This window comes from Hemicordylus capensis, chromosome 3 (assembly GCF_027244095.1).
Source record: "Hemicordylus capensis ecotype Gifberg chromosome 3, rHemCap1.1.pri, whole genome shotgun sequence".
In the NCBI taxonomy this organism is placed as follows: domain Eukaryota; kingdom Metazoa; phylum Chordata; class Lepidosauria; order Squamata; family Cordylidae; genus Hemicordylus; species Hemicordylus capensis.
The window spans coordinates 236909508-236930530 of NC_069659.1; the positions used below are offsets into that span (position 1 = coordinate 236909508).

General features: G+C 44.2%; 1 protein-coding gene and 1 long non-coding RNA gene across 3 annotated transcripts in view; one reads left to right on the top strand and one right to left on the bottom strand.

Annotated features, from left to right (window-relative positions):
* Positions 1-21023, top strand: part of OIT3 (oncoprotein induced transcript 3) — a 63081-nt gene that overhangs the window by 35169 nt on the left and 6889 nt on the right. For both annotated transcript variants that reach the window (XM_053309854.1, XM_053309855.1), the window contains 2 exons: positions 10815-10975; positions 14174-14589. In XM_053309854.1, coding sequence (XP_053165829.1) covers positions 10815-10975; positions 14174-14589 — 577 coding nt within the window. The remainder of the gene's footprint in view (positions 1-10814; positions 10976-14173; positions 14590-21023) is intronic.
* On the bottom strand, positions 84-5719 carry LOC128350942 (uncharacterized). Its single transcript, XR_008319523.1, has 2 exons — positions 2980-5719; positions 84-1653 (listed from the first exon to the last, which is right to left on the bottom strand). It is a non-coding gene; the product is annotated as an uncharacterized LOC128350942 (long non-coding RNA).

The window sequence follows — 21023 nt, forward strand, 5'->3', positions numbered from 1 at the left end:
TAAAAGCCCTCCAGCTAGTCTGGTGGGATTTTGGCTCTGGACTCTTATGATTAATTAGCCAAATTCAATAAGAAGCCAGAAAGGAGAATTAAGTATCTTTATTCAGCTGAGTAAAGGGTGTCCATTTCAATGCAAGAGAGAAATGGCACACAGCAGGAACAGTTACAATCAATTTTATACCTTAACAAGCAGTGACAAGCAACAAGCCCCCTCCCTCAGTTCCCCTTTTCTGTAGAATCAATGCTATTGGCTATATTCAAATAAGTTGTCGTTCCAGACATGGTGTCACATATATCAAGAGGTGGCTTCCTGTCTTTCCGCTTGCGGTTTCTAAGCTTAAGCATTTCTCAAGTGTTATCTTCCTGTCCTGTCTGGAACTCAGAAATGCTTACAACACCCAAAAAGAGATTTGCTTGCAATTTCTTACTATCATTTATTTCCTAATCAGCTTTTAGCAGTATTACAGAAGCAAAATGGCTACAGTTATGCCAAAGGCAAAACACAGCTTTTTCTAGCCCTCACATTTCCTCCCTTTTTATTTTCAGATTCTGAAGCTGTAGGCTTCATGAATCTCCTTTATATGCCCAGAATTTATTCAACACAAGACAAATTAGCAGGTGAACAATCTGTTGCCATTGGATGCTTGTCGCTGGCAGCTAATCTCCTGGGTCACTGTTGATGTCCTTTTGGAGTTTCCTTTGGGACCACAGTCTAATGATTATATGCAGGATACTTCTGTCATCTGAGGAAAACCCTTCTTGGAAAGATAATTCAAGGCACTGTTGGTTACAAAACCCTGTTTACTTGAGAGAAAACAGACAAGTGAGTTGCCAATATTCTCCCTCCCCCCATAGAGGAGGCATCCTAAAATCAAGTCCCTAGGTGTCAATACTAGCCAAAACAGAAAAGGTAAAGTTTTCAAGACAAGTAATACAAAAGATAGATAAATCCTGAGGCCATTTTCAATTTGGTCCTTTGGCATGTTAATCTTCCCAATTTATGCTTTTGTTTCCCTGCTTGCCCCGGGCCTGTGCCCTTTTCCCGAAGCCAAAAACAAAAAACAATGTCTTCAAACAAAAGGTGTTCCTAGGCAAAAAGCAAACAACAAGATCAAAAAAGAAAAAGGCATTCACATTTTTCTGCATACACTCTTCTCATGAGTTTTTAGGTGTTGAGGAGGCATTAAACTTTTTCAGATTCAACATAGTCTTATCAATCAAAAGGCTGTAGCATATAAGTTCAGCGTTTGAGTTTCACCAGAACCCTCTCTGGGCATGACTGCTCACAAAGTCCCGTTTCCATATGGTTTCCGTATCCCATTTTCCCTTGTATAACAACAACCCCGTGAGGTAGGTCAAACCTTTTGAGTGGCAGGCTCTGTGTCACCCAACAAATATCACAGCTGAATGGGGTTTGGACTCAGTTTCTTCGGTCCTATTCCCACACTCTAACTGCTTGCACAACGCTTGGTTGACAATCATACTTACAGACCTTCATCAGGGCTCACAATCTTTATTCCAGCATTCCTGACTTCATTCTCCATACAGGGATGATTCGTCAGTGACATCTGGCTTTGGAACTTCCATTTAGGTCACATGTACTTTATTGTGATGTTTCTGTTTTCCATCTTTTAGCCTCCTGACTTAGCAAAACCTGGTTAAAATAGGATTAATCTTCTGGATAAGGCTTAGGTTCTTATAAGCAAATTAAAGTCTCTCTTTTGCAAAAGGTGTTATAAAAATTGTCCATGATCTTTGTAGAGGGGTGAAACCTGTGATCTTAAAGTCATATCCTTTCATCAAAGCTGTATAATGATGATAGGCTCGACTTTCAGAAAACAATTCTCTTCATCCAATCTTGCATCTGGAACCTGGAACTTCAAAAACTCAGCTGTTGTGAAGGCAAAGCAGGGCTGCTTTATGAGACCAATTTAAAAATTTTGGACCTTAGACCAATTGAATAAATAGCTTCTCAGTGTACATTTCAAGACAAGTCAGCAGAATGTTACATAGATCTTCCGAAAGCATGACAGGAATACAATCAGACTAACTTCCCTTACATTGTACTGCTGTCATGTCTCACAAAATCCAAGCACTTGTCGACCAATCATAAAGAAAACCCGTAGTTTGGGGCAAGATTTAAGCTTTCCCAAAAAGGCAGCAGAAATGTCACATAGATTTTGCAAAAACACAGCAGCATACAATTAACCAATTTAACATCGCAGGACCACTGTGTTCTGTAAAAATCCGCGCAACTGCCAGTTGGAACGCAATTGCTTCACAGAAAGCCCTTTTCCCTCCCCCATCTAAACGTGGGCAGGGTTGCCACTGCTAATATTCAAAGACTTGTCTCTCGGTGGTGAGAGAGTTAAAAGAAAAACTTCCGGTTTTAGAACAAGTGTAGCAGCTTCTTCAATAGCAGCAACATAAGAATTTCAGCTCAATTTAAAAAAATGCATGATGCAAAGCTTGCCATTAATATATTTTCAGTCAGCCTTGAGCAGCACTTAGTTCCCTAAGTTTTGTTTCAGTTCACAAGAAGAAACATATCACCGGAATTACACACCCACGAACACAGCAGAACTATTTCTCTGCCATTCCCGTGAATGTATTTAGTCCAGCAACTCATGCACACAAACCCATCAAAACAGCTTACAGAATAGGGGCTTAGACAAAAGACATTCCACGTGCGCCACAAAGGATTCACATCATTATTTTTAAAATCCTCCGTAACCCCCGCGGAACTCCTCCTGCCCATGAGCAGGCACAGGATAAAGGCCAGACAAAACTATCCCTCACAGCAAGTCACAGAACGGTCTGCAACTCCACACCACCCTTCCACATCACACACAAGGTGGTATAAAGCTACAGTCCACCCATAGACTTCAATCAACCAGTCTCAACCCTTCCAACAACCCAAGTCCTTTCCCTGCAATTACACCTCCCTCCAATTCCACCTTCCACATGCCTTACAACTTACTGGTGTCTGACAAAGATACGAGATGAGAGGTAGAAGAGCCTGTTTGCCTTTAACAAAATGCAGAAGTTGCTTGAGAATGAAAAAAGTTCCTGGCTGGCTCCGCTGGACGACCTGGAGGAGACTCTTAGTCTTTTCAGCCTGATCACAAAGACAAAAGGAAAAAGCCTGCAGCCAGCAAGTGAGTTCCTGCAGGTGCAAGGGAGCTTTCTCCGAATCTGGAGGACACACTCAGATGTTACTATCCATTTCTTTTCTTTGCCTTGCTAACCACCTTCAACCAAAATCCTTTTACATATTTTCCCATTTCTCTGTTTTGTGGTCTCTTGTACAGAGCTCAATATCCTTCAATTTCCATTTCATGTGGCAGCAAAACTTTAGGCTGGTTGTACAACTTTTAGGAGCGGCAGTTAAGCTGGCCTCCCTCTAACTCCACTTCCTCATTTCCTTCCCCCAACCGTAATGCTACAGCTGGGACAAGAAAAAGAGAGAAAGAAAAAAAGAGAACAAGAAACAGCCTCCATTTGGAGAAGCCTATTCTTGGCTTTTTGCTGCAACAGGTACAATTGAACAGTAGCAGCAATACTGTGTTGGCTCTTAGCCAAGTTGAACACACATACACACAAACACACAAACAGGACGATAGCTCATACGACAAAAGCAGCAGCAGTGTTGGCTTTGGGCCAAGATGAACACACACAGAAACAGACAGGAAGTTAGCTGCTTTGAGCTTAGAGAAAGCACAGACAGCATTGTTTTCTTCCCCAAAAATCTCCCTTAGCCTTCTCTCACAGGCTCAGGGGGCTCTTTCCTTTCCCCCCCTCCTTTCTCCATAGCGTGTGCTTGGAGCATGATGGTATAAGGGGAGTTTCCTTGCTGGGCCCACACATGTAGTGTTTTATTAGAATTTTACCGGTATATAATAAAAGCAATTGCAAAAAGATGTTATTCTTGGGGCCAAAAAAGGGCCTCTAACTCGAGTTCATAAAAAAAATATATATATATGTGTGTAAAAGCACTTTTAGATGTTATCTATTCCTGGTTTTCTAAATGGCATGCAGAGTACAAAAGCCATTGAATGCTCAACTATTAACAGACCTCCCTTTTTATTTAGGCTGCTTATTAAGCACCCATTTCTGCCAGCTGATCTTCTCTGGCATCAGGGCCATTGTCTTATTTCATGTCTTTCTCCCTTCCCAATGGTTCGGTCTCTGGAGTAGAGCCTGGTAGGAATATTCTTGTTAAGAACACCAAGTGCTCTTCAGTCTTCACTCCATATCCCATATATTTCTGTCCATTAAATAAAAAGGATGTCCCATCCGTCCACAAAGAAAGGCTTGGAACAGCAATGGGTTCCGTTTTTGATTGGGGATTTGGTTGTTCCCCGCTTTTCTCTGCCTGTGGTGGAGAGACAGCACCCTCTCCCTCCTTAAGGTCAGGACATTCCCTCTTCCAGTGGCCTGTCTGGCCACAGCAGAAACAGCGACTTCCCCGTGGCCCTCGTACCTTTCTTCCCCTGTCCGGGACATGGCCTGGTTGGCCAATAGTCAGCTGCACGGCTGATGCCAATAGGGCAGAAGTTCTTGTCTCCGGTTTTAAAGGTCCAAGGTGGAAAGGGACTAGGAGCAATCCATCCCCCACAACCATTGTTCCCAACTGACTCCTTGGTGTGCCCGTGGCCATGGGTCTCTGGGGTGGGCACCTTCTCGTATCCCTAGCTGATTCCCCAGGAGTTGAGCTTCTATCCCCTCCCAAGTCGGAGCCAACACTCCCACTTCTAAAACTAGGGGCACTGGGAGAAGACGGTCCCGCTCCAGGTCCAGGTGGAGCATATCCCCTTGACGGGCCAGATGGCAGGCTCCCTGACAGTCTCCCCGGGACTGGTCTCATATTGGGAGTGGGAAGTCGGGGTGGCGGTGCCCATGGGAATCGTGGGGCAGAAAAATAGAAAAAGGGTGCCCGCTGAGGTAGATTTGGTTGAATGTGGGATGGGGCATTCATATGGGGCGGTGGAAAACCATCCTCATCCCTGACTCTCTGGTCTTGCATCTTTAAGGCTTTTAAACTTGATAACTTTGCGAGCTAATTTACTCACACGTCGATGGCAGTTTCTTAGTGGCCAACGAGGCAAATTCTGACCAAGATGTGGGTGGTCAGACCATAAATTTACTTAATTAACGCTCATGAGCTTTTAATAATTCTTTTAATATAGTTAAATTTATCTAGGAGGTGCTGAAGGGGGTGTTCTAATTATTTCCCTATTGTTTCCTATCTCCCCTAACTATTAACCCTTGTCCCTATTCTCACTAACTTCCCAATTTCCAGTTTCCTTAACTTAATTTTCCCAACCTAACCAATCCAACCTAACCAAACCACTGCAAGAATAGCCTAACGGGTTTTTTCGCCTCTGCCTCCCTTATCTCCACTAACACCGGGCTGGGCCTTGGCGCACGCCGTCCGCCCCCCTCAGGCTTGGGTCTGGGAACACTTGTCCCCTCCTTTAAGCGTACCGGCTGTGGTGGACAGGTGGGGTCAGAAACGGGGTCAGGCCTCTCACCCCCCGGTCGAACAGCTATTCCCAGGCCAACCTCCTAAGTATGGACCCTTTTCACATTCACACACACTTGCGCTCGGGCTTTTCCCGACTGGCCTTCTCGCGAAGGGACAGAACTGCGGTACTGGCCCTCCTCTTTCACGCTTCCGTATGGAAATCTCTTGCACACAGGGTCACAAAATTCACACACCTCCCCCCTTTTCCCCAAATAATAATTTTATACTTACCCCCTCAAGTTCTGGTCCAATCACAGCATCAACCTCCTTGTTCCCTGTCAATCTCCTTGCATTCGTTCGTGGTAACGCTGGGATCTGCCAGAAACTGCTCAAACGTGGTCTCCCAGCGAAAGGATGCTGGAGCGCGCTTTGAGACGACCAATGGGCAACTCCGGTTTCACCCAGGTACCAGTCTGAAGGCGCCCTTTGCTGCAAATGGCAGCCTCACAATTTTTGCCTTCAATTTCCCGGCCAATGCACCAAGAAATGTTGGGGTCAGTTTTCCAGGAAGGCTAAAAGCCCTCCAGCTAGTCTGGTGGGATTTTGGCTCTGGACTCTTATGATTAATTAGCCAAATTCAATAAGAAGCCAGAAAGGAGAATTAAGTATCTTTATTCAGCTGAGTAAAGGGTGTCCATTTCAATGCAAGAGAGAAATGGCACACAGCAGGAACAGTTACAATCAATTTTATACCTTAACAAGCAGTGACAAGCAACAAGCCCCCTCCCTCAGTTCCCCTTTTCTGTAGAATCAATGCTATTGGCTATATTCAAATAAGTTGTCGTTCCAGACATGGTGTCACATATATCAAGAGGTGGCTTCCTGTCTTTCCGCTTGCGGTTTCTAAGCTTAAGCATTTCTCAAGTGTTATCTTCCTGTCCTGTCTGGAACTCAGAAATGCTTACAACACCCAAAAAGAGATTTGCTTGCAATTTCTTACTATCATTTATTTCCTAATCAGCTTTTAGCAGTATTACAGAAGCAAAATGGCTACAGTTATGCCAAAGGCAAAACACAGCTTTTTCTAGCCCTCACACAGTCAGTTAGAGTCTCCTTCTCTTTCCTGTTTATCTCTGTGAGCCTTCAATTGATAGAGTGTACTCAGGAACTTCCTGGGAGTGCCTTCCTCCTCCTCCTTCTGCTTCCCGGAATGCTACCAGCTCTCTTTCTGAACACCATGCTTCTGTTGGTCTCTTTCTGACCACCATGTAGCCAAAGTTAGATATAGGTCTTTTCTATCATCATGTACTGGATAAAGTAGATTAATTTAACCTTGTCTGAATTTCCATCCTTATCATTTACAAGCTGTTGCCTCTGAGATCCTGTTAACTTCTGCTGTAATGGGAGTGAGTTAGCTCCTGCTATATCAATAATTACCCCCAACAAGGCAGTCATCACTGGGAAAACTGTATAGGTCATCCCCCCTCACACCAGTCAGACTGGGGATTCTCCAGCCAATAAGTTCAAAATAACAGAAGTCATCATCATCATCAATCTACATTTTATATCCCACTCTTCCTCCAAGGAACCCAGAGCGGTGTACTAAATACTTAAGTTTCTCCTCACAACAACCCTGTGAAGTAGGTTAAGCTGAGAGAGAAGTGACTGGCCCAGAGTCACCCAGCAGGTATCATGGCTGAATGGGGATTTGAACTCGGGTCTCCCCGGTCCTAGTCCAGCACTGCAATGACATATCTCTCATCTAATCTATCTGGGGCTTCGTTGTTGAATTCAAATGGGTAAATGGGAAGACCCTGTGAGACCCCTCTGTTGTGGCCAATGTGAATTGGGGATTTGTTTCCCTAGAATATTTAGGTAGCAGTTTTTTGGAAATATTACAGACATTTCAGCTTCTGATTCTTGGGCATCACTGTGTTCATCATCCTAAGGGTTGGAACAACCCTAACCCCAACATGGATGGTCAGGGTAAAGTTGGCATTGCCTAGCAATCAAGTTTTCACAGCTATGGAACATATACACTCAAACAGTGTGAGGCAGGGGTAACCAAACCTGTGTCCCCAGATGTTGTTGGACTACAATTCCCAACATTCCAAGCCACAATGACCAGGCCATTGTGATAGGGGATTATTGTGACCTTGATAGGGACTCAAGGCTGGTTACTTCTAGTGCAAGGTCACTGATGGGTGGGGTGCCATTTGGATGACAAATATACAACCTGTAAGACCCTCTCAAGATATTGGTTGTTGCCCTTTCTGAGTCCATAAAGTTCATGAGAACATTGAAATACAATAAAATGTGAAATAAATTGACACAGAAACTCCTAGACCTCAATCCAAAGAACTGCTTATGCTCACCCAAGAGGTTTGCACTCACCATGTAGAATTCTTGACTCTTTTTTTTTTTTAAACAGCTTACCATTCTATGCCACCAACTGATTTCAAACTCCTCTCCCTTTCAGAAGCTGTTTGCCATTTGAAACAAGATGGTGGTGTTTGAGAAAAGTTTAAGGGTTGGTTTGGATGATATTGTCCACCAACTCTGTCCACATGAGCACACGGGACCCTCCTGGCGTGCCATTCTGTTCCATATAATTGTGGTACATGTTTGTATAAAATGTCCAGTCCACTCTATATAGTTTTATTTACATACTCTTTTAAAGTAATATCACACAATGGGGGGCAATCGGGTTGTCCCCCCCGCACACACACACCATTATTCCATGATGGCGTGCTCTCATGTCACTCATTGCATCATTGCTTGGAGCCTTTGGATGGTATCAGGCAAACTGGCCTTAAGGTTCCTTTATTCATGGAACTAGTGTTAAGATACTAATAGAACTAATAACTAGGCTTATGATTAATAATTAATATAATTATTCTAATTTTAATATAGTGTTATTTTTATGATCCCTTGTTAGCCATTCTGGATTTCCATATGGGGAAATTAATTAATTAAACAGGATCCTCTTTCTAGCCCTCTAGATCCCTTTCTAGCCTGTTTCTGTAATTCTGCGATCCTCTCTCCACGATTCAAATATTTTCTCCTGTTTTTATTCACTGCATTGTGTCTGTTTCCCAGCTTCCATTCCTTTGGATTGTAACAGGCTGCACATTCTTTAAACTTCAAAGTGTTAGCCACAGTAGGGGGAAGCCTGGCTCTTTTGTGACATTCAAGTTCTCCTTCTTGATTTTCAACTTTCATTTTTTAAATAGCATAACTCTTTAGCCACTTTATGTATGGAATTATAAGGGGAAACCTGCATACAGTATTTCACCCAAGTGTTCAATAGAATCAAGGACCCTAGTACACATTATGTGGGGAATTTCAAACTGTATCTCCCAATATATTTTCTCTGTCTTAAAAGCCGCTGTGGGGTGATTTGAATTGGGGCCATGGAGTGGGAGGAGGAGATTTAATCCTTTCCCCAAGGTGATTCTTTGATGAAAAATCCTGCTGAGTTGCCATTAGTTGCGGCGGGCAGGGGTGGGGGGCATAGAGATACAATACGGGAGCCTTCTGTTTCCCCCTATATGGTTCATAGCAGCTCTAGGAGCAGGGGGTGATTTGTATTGGGAAACTGGTACAGAAAGGAAGGGTTGACTCCACCTTCTCCCATACTGCAGCCCCAATCCATTTCATGACCCTCTTGAATCTGCTTTTAGGAGAAGAAAAATTCATTGAAAGGTCCAATCATGGAACAGGATTGCGGCAGAAGGCCCTGACCTACATGATTGCACAGTTATACATGCATACCAAGTCTACATTCATAGGCTCATTCATAATACATGATTTGAGTTCCTGTTATGGATAATCTTTTGCAGGTACACTTTATATGCACATAAGGATTGTGCAGATAGTCTAGTGTTTGAACGTGTTAGCTAGTCAAATATTTTAGAGGGTATTTTAGACTAAATAAGAGGTACTGCAGATGGACAATAGGATGGTGCCACCATGTTGTAGAACAAATGTTCTACAACAGAGTGTATTGTACAGAGGGTGATGTCCCTTACCCTGAATTGTGGGCTCTTCTGGACAGGTTTGCTGCAATAGATAGTAAGGCCATAGCTGACCCAGCCCAATGATAATCCCATTGTGGCATTAGAAATACAGTCTGCCGGATGTTAACACTCTTTATCAGACATTCCTGGGGAGCAATACAGGTGAAACTTGGAAAATTAGAATATCATGCAAAAGTCCATTAATTTCAGTAATGCAAATTAAAAGGTGAAACTGATATATGAGACAGACGCATTACATGCAAAGCGAGATAAGTCAAGCCTTAATTTGTTATAATTGTGATGATCATGGTGTACAGCTCATGAAAACCCCAAATCCACAATCTCAGAAAATTAGAATATTACATGGAACCAAGAAGACAAGGATTGAAGAATAGAACAATATCGGACCTCTGAAAAGTATACAGTGTACTGTGCTTGATTGGCCAGCCAACTCGCCTGACCTGACCCCATAGAGAATCTATGGGGCATTGCCAAGAGAAGGATGAGAGACATGAGACCAAACAATGCAGAAGAGCTGAAGGCCGCTAATGAAGCATCCTGGTCTTCCATAACACCTCATCAGTGCCACAGGCTGATAGCATCCATGCCACGCCGCATTGAGGCAGTAATTGCTGCAAAAGGGGCCCAAACCAAGTACTGAATACATATGTATGCTTATACTTTGCATTACTGAAATTAATGGACTTCTGCACGATATTCTAATTTTCCGAGTTTCACCTGTATTTCCCAGCCCCAACAAGTGGCACAATTACTCCTCTTCAAGCACAGTGCATATGGCTACACCACAGGCCATGACTGGATAACACTGTAATAAGTGATGAGACACACTGTAAGTCCCTCCCCTGGGCGTTATGAATTTCCCAACCATAACAATTCAACTTCCCATCTTGATATTACAAGGTTGCCCCACACTCTTCTATATTGTGAAGACTGGGATATTGCTGCTAGTAAAGAGCTGGCCATCTGCAGTGTTGCTGCAATGGGAGGAGACTCATTAAATCCCTGCTCAAATACTGAATCATCATAAAAGTGCTAATGCCCCTACTGGATCCTAGAAATACAGCATAAGCAGAGTAAGCTCACATTCGGAGGGGTGGGGATGTCACACTAAAGAAGACAGACAGCTCTTTGTGAGGGGGAAAGGAGCCAAAATTAAAGTCTAAAATAATAATCACATTTTACAAGCAGGCAGATCAGAGCAAGTTTTCATAGGGCAAGGTGATTGTATATCATCTGCCTGCTCTGGTTTTCTTTCCAAGGCTATGCATTTAATTTCCAGCTCACTTGGGAGATCTGTCTTTCTTACAGTTCCTGTCCTATGCAAATCTACCACCATAGAAGTGAACATACCCAAGGATCTTGTTGGAGGGATGGACCTCTCACTCATCAATGGTTCCTGCAAAGGGGTGTCCAATGGCACACATGTCAACATCATCTTCTCCCTGAAGTCCTGTGGTACCACTATAGATGTACGTATAGATGCATTAGCTTTTTTTAATCAGCTGAAATGATATATCTCCTTTTCAAAACATCATTCCTATAAACTTGTCCCATAATGTGCTCCTCTTCTAATATATCTCACTGAAAAACATATCCATAATCCAGACTTATGTTAGTTGTCAAGACTTTACCTGCTATATCCTGGGGATTGCCGTGTGGCAAAGGCGCAGTGAATTCCTTGTTAGGAATTTCTAGTGTACACATGCACACATACACAGAACTACAGTGCCCAGGAATCCCTGCATAATAAGAATGGCTATTAAACTTGTTTTAAGCCTGCAGTATAGGTATAGCCTTAGATGTCATCTTTCTCCTACCATGAACTTATTCCTCCAACCAGCACAAGACTGTTTCACAGTGATCCTTTGATCAGCTCTTTTTCCTTGCTAAAAGAGGCTAAAGCAGGAAGAACACGACTATGGTATCTCACAATTCTAGGCTTTCTAAGTCACAGTGCTGAGAAAAAGTTTGTGAACCCCCTAGGATGGTCTGTACGTTAGCAAAATTCTTTTTCAAAACATGATTAGATCCTAAGCTAAACCCTGATAAGAGAGAAAGGCAACTCGATTGAATAAGTAACTCAGGCAAAAAGGATATATTTTGACTATTCACCCAACAGAAGGATTCAACAACAAACATCCTTGTGTGAAAAAGTACATGCACCCTTCATTCAGTCACTGGTGGCACCTCCTTGAGCAGCAATAACTGCAATTAAACGTGTCCTATAACTGGTGATTGCAGTCAAAACTTCCCCTCCTCACACAAACAGAACTGCCTTCCATTCACGGAACAATGTAGGTTACAACTCAGTGAGGTCATTCTCACAGCCAGACCTACCCGGGTAGAGCTGGTCATGAGAACCGCCAGGGTTGGTTCTGATCTTGGCAGTCCTCAGCCAGGCAGCCCAGGTTCTAAACCTGGGCTAAAAGTGAGGTAGGAGGACGCGTGTGTGCTCTTCCTACCTCATTCCCAGCTCATGTGGGTGAGTGGGCTGCCAGCAGCTCCTTTTGGGCTGCCAGCAGCCATACATCATAGAGTCAGGGTGAAGGAGTCGGCCTCCAGGCATTTCCCCAATGCACTGTGCTGGTTGCACGGTGCATTGTGGGCTTCCTGGAGGCCAGGCGTCTTCCCCCCAGTTCTCCCTCACTGCACCACTCACTGCCTTGGTACTCATGTGGGTGCATGAGCAGCAGAGTCCTAGTCAGGCTCCAGATCGTGGGGTGGGGGGGAGACAAGTAGGCTCCCGCCTTCCCCCTGGCCCTCCCCAAGCTGATTAATTTTGGTCTGAACAACCTTAAAATATGTTTGGACTATCCCAACCAATTACTATGCATTTTTAAAAAAATTTAAGGAGTTTCTATATGATAAATAGAAAATTGTGGTTTAAATCTATGATTCAAATAGGCCTTTTTTCTTGGTGGTTCAAATTGCCTTGAATTCTATCAATCCACTCTGAGGCATTTTCATATATGAGGTTTACATCAGCCATGTTCACAACTGATAGTTGCGCATGCAGAAGAGAAAGCAAAGGAGACACATTTGCAATGTGAATGAGTTGGGGTTTTTTTTTTTGGCAGATGCTGGTTTTCTTTTTATGTGACAAAGCTGATTGAAATAAGAGGCGCTTTTGTCCTCCTGTGTGAAAACACTTTGAGAGTCCTTCCTTCTGCATTCTGGGTCAATGAAATGGAAGGAGACAGCTATGCAATTAGGAGCAGTTAGTGGCTACAGTCACACTGAAATACTGAATTTTCTAAATGACAGATCATTGAAATTTGTACTGTCAAGTACTTAGAAGGCTCCTACAATATTGATAAAATGGAACACATATATAGATATGGTTCTTGGAAATTTCATGTTGGTACATAATAAAAGAGCAAGGATGTATCATTACATATGTCCCAGATTTTAGGATGATAATGTTAGAATAATCATTGCTCTAATCTTATATACCACACTTCAGATTCCTTTAGGGCAGAGTTAGTCCTTAATCTCTTGCATCATCATCATCCATCCATCATCATCATCATCTATTGCATCTGAATAGTGCTTTCAAAGCACTTCACATTTATTTGTTTGCTTGTTTGTTTGTTTAATTCAGTTTCTATACCGCCCTTCCAAAAATGGCTCAGGGCAGTTGTCTTGTATTGTCTTGTTGTAATCCTTATTACAACCCCTATAAAGTAAGTAAGTGTTTTTAATCCCTATATTGCAGAGAGGGATCAGAAAGGCTTACTTAAGATCACCAGGAGGCTTTACAGACAGGGCTTTTATTTCAAATCCATTCTGGATTGGAGTGTGCCACTCCACATATTAGCTGGATTTACACCGACGTTCCTGCAAGCTATCAGGGACCAAGAGAGACAGGACTCTGCTTTCCCCTGAATAGAGCCTGCACATTCTGGCTTAACGTGGGGAGGAGCTAATGGCTACGTGAACTGTCAATTTAATCCCCCAAATTAAACATCTTGCAAATCTGCTGTGAAGCAGATTTGTTCTTCAGATACCCCGCAGCATGAAGCCAAGTGTGAATAACTCCCTGGTGAGTTCTTGACAGAGGTAAGATTCATACCAGATACTTCCTGATTAATAACTCAGTCTCTTAGCCACTAAGCTTCAAACAATCTAAAGGTTTTGGTTACAATCAGGGAGGCTGTGCATAATCCCATTTCAAAATATTAAAATTCTGTGCCCATGCAATGCAAATTCTGTGCCAAGGAAGATGAATCTTATGATCTCCACAAATTATGTCCTAACTGCATTGTTTACTCTCTGCTGAGTTCTTAAACTTTTTTTTTTTTTTTGGCATGATTTATTCTTGTTTTGCCTGTCATGGAGGAACAAGGAGCTATGCAGAGTGCTAAAACCCTACCTGCTATCCAAGGGAATTTGTATTCACCCACCCACAAAATTTCAGCAGCCATTGCCCACACGCTTTCAAGCATAACTTTGCAAATGGAAGGATTGGGAATTGGTTTTTTTTTTTAAGGTGAGATCCCTAAGAAGCTGAGTTCTGTTCCCAGTTACCCATCTTTTTTCTGTTTCTGCAGATTTGAGATATACTATGCATGCAGTCAGGGTTATAATAAAGTTGTTCCTGACATACATTTACTGTGTCTGTCCATCTGTTGTTGCAGTGTTTTCTTTTTCTCCCTTCTATGGTACAGGTAGTAAATGACAAAATCATCGCGACCAATATGGTAACTGGCTTGCCAAAGCAAACTCCTGGCAGTAATGGAGATATTATCGTCCGTACTGGCAAGCTGTTGATCCCTATTACTTGTGAATTCCCTCGCCACTACACTATCTCGGAGGGCTACATCCCTAATGTTAAGAACTCACCGCTGGAAATCATGAGCCGAAACCATGGTGTATTTCCCTTCACTCTCGAGATATTCAAAGACAAAGAGTTTGAAGAGTCCTACAGGGATACTCTCCCCACTCTTAAACTCCGAGACTCTTTATATTTTGGCATTGAGCCTCTGGTGCATGTGAGTGGTCTTGAGACGTTAGTGGAGAGCTGTTTTGCAACCCCTACATCCAGGAATGATGAAGTCCTAAAGTACTACTTAATCCGAGATGGGTAAGTGTTGTTGCTGTTCCTTTCAATTGCCTGATATTTAAAACTCAGTTCCCTTTGCTCCTTGGGGCATACGAAACATGGAGGATACAGGAAGTGCCAACTTTTTCCCAAGTCACAATGGGTTTTGGCGGACAGGGAAAGGACAGGCTGCCAATCAGAACGATCACCAGCTGTTATGGCTACCCAGGCAAAACTACCCACTTCATAAAAAGGATCCAGAGGGAGCCATTGGGTGAGCAAATAGATGACTTACAACAGTATTTACAGGGGGCAACTGTCCCTCTAACTTTTATGGCTGGTAATTAATTTGGCTTCCATACCCATGTGCCCTACTGTGATGGCCAGCTGGTGACCCATCATTAGAGCATATTTAACCAATTAGCAGAATAGCACTCTTGAGTGAATGGATTACTTCAGTGGGCAGCCTGCACAAGACCAGAGATGAAGCAAAGAACTTTTGTCCTTGCACAATATTTCTTTAGAGATCAAGCCTCAAGACTGGAACTATGAATAAGTATTCTGAGCTTCTTTCAAGCATTCTACTTGTAATCCCTTGGGACTATTTCATACATTGCTTTTGTCCTATATGGTGATAATACCAACAACAGTGATTGCCAAGGCCAGAGCTGACAGAATTTGACCATTAGTTAACTCCTCATAGGACAAATGTCATGTGTATGTATATATTTGTGCTCCCTACTTCCTGACTTACCCACCTATTGGCGCAGCAGGAAAGCCACCTGATTTCTAGAAAGCAGGAGGCTGTTGGTTCAAATCCCCACTGGTGTGTTTCCCAGAAAATGAGAAACTCCTATAGCGGGCAGCAGCGATATAGGAAGGTGCTGAAAGACATCATCTCATACTGTGCATGATAAGGCAATGGTAACCACTCCTGTATTCTACCAAGAAAACCACATGGCTACATGTCACCAGGAGTCGACACTGACCAGGAGTCAACACTGACTCGACGGCACAACCTTTCCTTTCCCCCCTACTTCCTGACTTAGAAGTGGCAGGGCAGCCTTTTATAAAGTTGGTTTTCGTCTGAGAAGAGCATACAATACATTTTTTAAAATCAACTGTTTACAAATAGGAAGCAGTCTTGTATGCAGGCAGTACTCATCCCCAAGCAAGATCCCTGCCTATGCAATCTACCCTCCCAGTTTAGGAAAACTAGAACCCTAAAACATGGGATGCCCCCGAATTCAGATCACAGTGATGGCCAAGCCAATCACCTCTTCTCAGAAGATAACTGGCCCACAAGCCCCTTAGCAAACTTTTCTATGTTCCCAAAACAGTCTGTTCTGTTGTTTTGCTCACCTGCCCGCAATCAGGGGTGGATTGCCACCCACAGGCAAAAAGGCTTTTGCTGCCCTTGAACCTTAAAAAAAGAAAAGAGAAGTGCCACTGCACAGCAGTGGCAGTAGCTGCAGGGAGGGGGGTTGAGTGGAATGCTTCCCCTTTTGCCCTCTAAAGAATGCCGCTGTGCCTGCCAGTGGCAGGATGGGGCATGGCGGTGGCTGCAGGGAGGGAGGGAGGGTGGGGGTGAGGAGAGGAGAGTTCCCCCCTTTACCTTCGAAACTGCCTCTGCACGGAGGGATGGGGGCGACAGCGAGCTCCTTCAAGCTCCCCTCCTCCCAGGTAATTGCATGGGCCTCTCGGCTGTGCAGCCCATTTTTGGCTGTTCTCCACGTGTGGAGAAAGGCCGAAAATGGGCTGCACAGCAGAGCTCTGTGCAGTCACTTTGGGAGGAGGGGAGCTGAAAGGAGCTCGCTGCCTTCTCCCACATCCCGCTGCGCAAAGGTGAAAGGGGTAAGTCTCCCCTCCTTGCCCCCCACCCACCCTCCCACCCTGCAGCTACCACTGTGCATCATTCTGCCACCACCAGCGACATTCTTTGCAGGGCAAAGGGGGGGGGGACTTTCCCCTCACTCCCCCTCTCCACAGTTAAATCTGCCGCCACGCAGTAGCATTTTTTTTAAGGAAAAGGGGGGACTTCCTCCTTTCCCCTCCCCTCACTGCAGCCTCCACTGCTCCCAGAGAGGGGCAGCAAAATTTTGCCACTCCTCAAATTTTGCCACCATAAGCAAAAGCCTACTCCATCTCTCTGTTAATCAGCCACTCCCCACACCCAAACTACAAGAACTCTTTTAGCCCCTATACGGGGGTGGGGGAGTAGTATGCGAACTGCACTAGCCTGGCCTGGCACTGGTCACCAAAAGCTTCCAAGCCAATTGTTCATCTTCAAGTGCCAGGTGATATGCAAGCCTGGAGAGAGAAAGGAACTGTTTTGCATAAGCAGAAAGCATGCTCACAACAGTCTGTATAATGGCTTTTAATTAAACTGTTCCTGGACCAGTTAGCAGTATGTCAGCATCACTCTATCAAGGCTAATTACTGCTTGGCCCAAGGACTGCAGAACGCTTCCTGCTTTATGTATCACTGGCTTATTAAGGATGCTTTTGGACATGCAAATATTTCAGACTCCAGGCACCCACGCATTCTTGCCATTCTGAACATCATGGATATTTGTGTGTGTTGCAAAGAACATCAGGAACAACAAATGTGCAGGAGAGTGCTGACAATGATACATTTAGGTAATTGGTTATGTTAAAATACGCTGATATCTTCATAACATATACATACAACAACCCCTCTGCTGCCTTTATCCTCTAGAGGGCATCTAAACACTGCAAAATGGAGGCTAGGAGTGATAGGACAGACACATTACTGACTTCAAAATACATTTTATTTCCAAAGTCACACAACCCTTTGAGTATTGTCTGACTTACAATGAATAATATTTTCACAAGTTCCCAAAGGGTCTGAATCAAGGTCCAGTTTAAATTGATTTAGTGTGTCTGACTTTTGAAGGGCTACAACAATTCACATTGTAGTTTAACCCAGTTGATTATTGGATCGTCATTGTTTCAAATAAACTCAGTTCTTTCAATTTAACAATGCTGAAATCAAGCAGAAATTTTAGGCTCACCTCATAAACATCTTTACAGTTGTTCAAGGGTATTGTAATGATTGTCTAAGTAACACTGCCAACCAATAGGTGGTGCTGTTCCATGCTTTACTATTTACTATTTATTCTGTCTCTTAAATGCTCTGTTCTACTGTTAGAGACTAACAACAATAGAGACTCTCAGAGAGAGTTTTCCCTCCAGAGAGAGGTCTGTGTGAACAGCCTGAAGACTAGCAGGCTAGTCTTTTCCTATTATTATTATTATTATTATTATTATTATTATTATTATTATTATTATTAAATTAATTCAATTTCTATACTGCCCTTCCAAATATGGCTCAGGGCAGTTTACAAAGAGAAATAAAACAAATAAGATGGCTCCCTGTCCCCAAAGGGCTCACATTCTAAAAAGAAACATAAGACACACACCAGCAACAGTCACTGGAAGTACTGTGCTGGGGGTGGATAGGGCCAGTTACTCTCCCCCTGCTAAATAAAGAGAATCACCACATTAAAAGGTGCCTCTTTGCCCAGTTAGCAGGGGTCATCTGGTGCCACCTGATTCTGATAATACCCAGAGACCAGATCAAAACTGCTAAGAAATTGGCTCCTGACATTTTATCCAAAGCGTCCGCCATGTTAGGAAGTAGGTAGCTATCCTGAACCGTTTGTTTATTTAGCTATCTGTAATCAACACATATTCTCAAATCTCCATTAGGCCTCTTTACAGTCACTACTGGGGAAGCCCAAGGTGATGTAGAAGGTTCTATCAATCCGTCTTCCAACATATGTTAACTTTTCCTTCACTGAGGTCTGATATGACAAAGGATCCGACACCACAGAGGTTTCCCAGTCCCCAATCTTCCCTTTCACATAAAAGCAGGAGCCTGGACATCCTTTTCTCAGGGCCATTCTTATTGCAGCTGATGGTGGTTCTCCTACAACAGCAGCTTCTTCCCTGAGGCAACTGGGGGTCCTTGTACAACAGCAGCCAGTTCCTTGAGGCACCTTGCCAGGACTCTGGGGCAATGCACCTTTCCCTTGTACTTTCAACAAGTATCCGTTGGTTGGGGATTCCCGGGGTGGGGGACTGTTCTTGGTTTCCTCTGCCAGGACTGCTTATGGATTGCTTGCACTTGGACCTTCCTTAACTGCTGAAGCGGCTGTGGATTATGGGCCTTCTAGGAAAAAAACACCCTTTGTTAATGCCCTATGGACTCCTTCAGTTCTGCAGGATGCCTTTTGGACTTATGCATGCCCCAAGTACCTTTCAAAGGGTTGTAAATTATTTTATTAGGGTGCTGAAGACTGATCACCTATTTAGACGACTTCGTTTGTTTTCATAAAACATGGACATCTGCTGGGCCTTTTCCTGCTGGAAAGTAGGGATGTGCAAACCAGTTCGGGGGTTCATGGTTGAACCAAAGCCCCCCCCCCGGTTCCATCTGGACCGGGACCGAACTCCCCCTCCAGTTCGTGAATTTAGGGGGGGCTTCCTAAAGGCCTGGGGGTCCGTGAAGGTTCCCCCTTCCCCCGCCAGCCTCGGTAATAACCGCTGCGGTCTGTCCGGCCTCCGTATACCTGCGCGGTATTCCTGATCCTGATCCATCGATAGTTTGAGAGAAAAGAGAAAAACTGCTGTGGTGGGTCAACACCACCCTCTTGAGCTTATTGCAGCTGATGGGGAAGGAGTTCAAGAAACACTCACTCCTGCTCGAGGAGGAGCCACCTTTGAGGAGGAACTGCCAGGAGCTTTTAGTAACCCTGAACCAAGGCCACTAGAAAATGACAACATCCTTGGAGCACAGAGTGCTGAACCACTCTGCCCAAATTGCTCAGACTCGACTACCAGTGATACATGTCCATCCCCGGAATACAGAACTCGGGTGGGCAGAAAAATACAAAAGCCCATTTGGTTAGCTTATTGTGAACATTATTAATTTGTGAGGTGCTTACTTGTGAGGTACTTACACCTTACTTGTGAGGTGTAATGATTGTATGAGTAACACCGCCAAACAATACATGGTGCTATTCCATGCTTTACTATTTAATAAGGTTCTGGATCTTGTCTTAGCTGGCTTTCCCTTGTCAATAACTGTTAAATACTGACTTATTATCATGCTTTACTAGATTTCATATAAATAATCCTTAAATGTACAGACCGCTCTGCTGTACTGTATTTATGCAGAACTAGCTGTATTTACAGTAGCTGAATAGCTAATGTAACTACATCCTTAGCTTAGTAGAATCAATTCCCCAGGATGTTTGAAATACGGAAATTCATTATGAACAGGGTGGTTGTTTATTGAGGAGAGATCAGGCAGTTGCCTCAGGTGGGGAATTACTGGGGCAACAGCAAGGCAGCAAGATGTCCCTGCACTGCTGCCTTTGGAGCAGTTTTTGGGGACTGATTTGGCCTTGTACTTCTCATTATACTCTTTATCAAACTTGCAAGAAGCACAAGGGAGAGGAGGAGGCTGCTAGGAACCTTGCCTCCTTCCCACCCTCTGCACCACTTTCAAAATTCTGATGGGGGCTGGCTCCCACCAAGGGGTAGGTGCAAGTCAGCATTTGGTGCCACGATACCTTGGACCATCCCTGATTATGAATGATGCTACAAGATACAAGTCCTTTCCTTTATTCAGAAAAGGCTGCTACTCCCACTTTTCAGATGAAGAATTGAGGATCAGCAATGGTTAACATCCAAGGCCACTGATGGCTGAACTGAGATTTCAGCTTTGATTGTCCATGTCTTACATAATGATGCTGTACTTTAAGATAGTTGCAGTGGCATGTGGGGAGCGTATAGGTGGCCCATTTCCTCATGGACAGCTTGCCCCCGCATCCCTGGTGATGGCAGTGGCGTGCTACTCACCTTGATAACTTCTGAGGCCGCCTTGCTGGCCCCTTCTCTTCTCCACAAGCACACCACCTCACCACTGTGGGTACCAGCAGCCTCTTCCCCATGGCGGCGGTGGCAGCAGGCTCCCTGTTCCAGGAGCCCATAGGGAGGCTGTGCTGCCCTCACCACTCTGCTGGCCTTTGGTGGTGCGCTTATGGGAAGGAGAAGGGGCCAGCGAGGCAGCCCTAGAAGCTGTCCAGGTGGCCCCAGAGGCAGCTCAGCCCGGGTTCTTTGAATCCATGTGCACAATTTCAGCACCGCCCCTGGACAGCTGACATTCTTGTTTGCTCAGTTTCATTGGGATGTTGGCCCCTAGTCCAATTCCCAGCTAGTTATATTTGTTGGACGATACCTTTGTATTCCTTATAATACTGCTTCAGTCCCCTTCTTTCACATGCAGTGGGAAATTCATGGCAGCCTTTACAAGGTCCCTCTCCTTGGAAGACAGTGCATGTAAACTTATGGGGTCTTTGCAGTGGTGTGGCTGTAATGATACAAGGGGCGGGAAACAAATGTCCTTGGACTCATGAGGGAGGGGGACCCACTGACTGGGAAACAGCC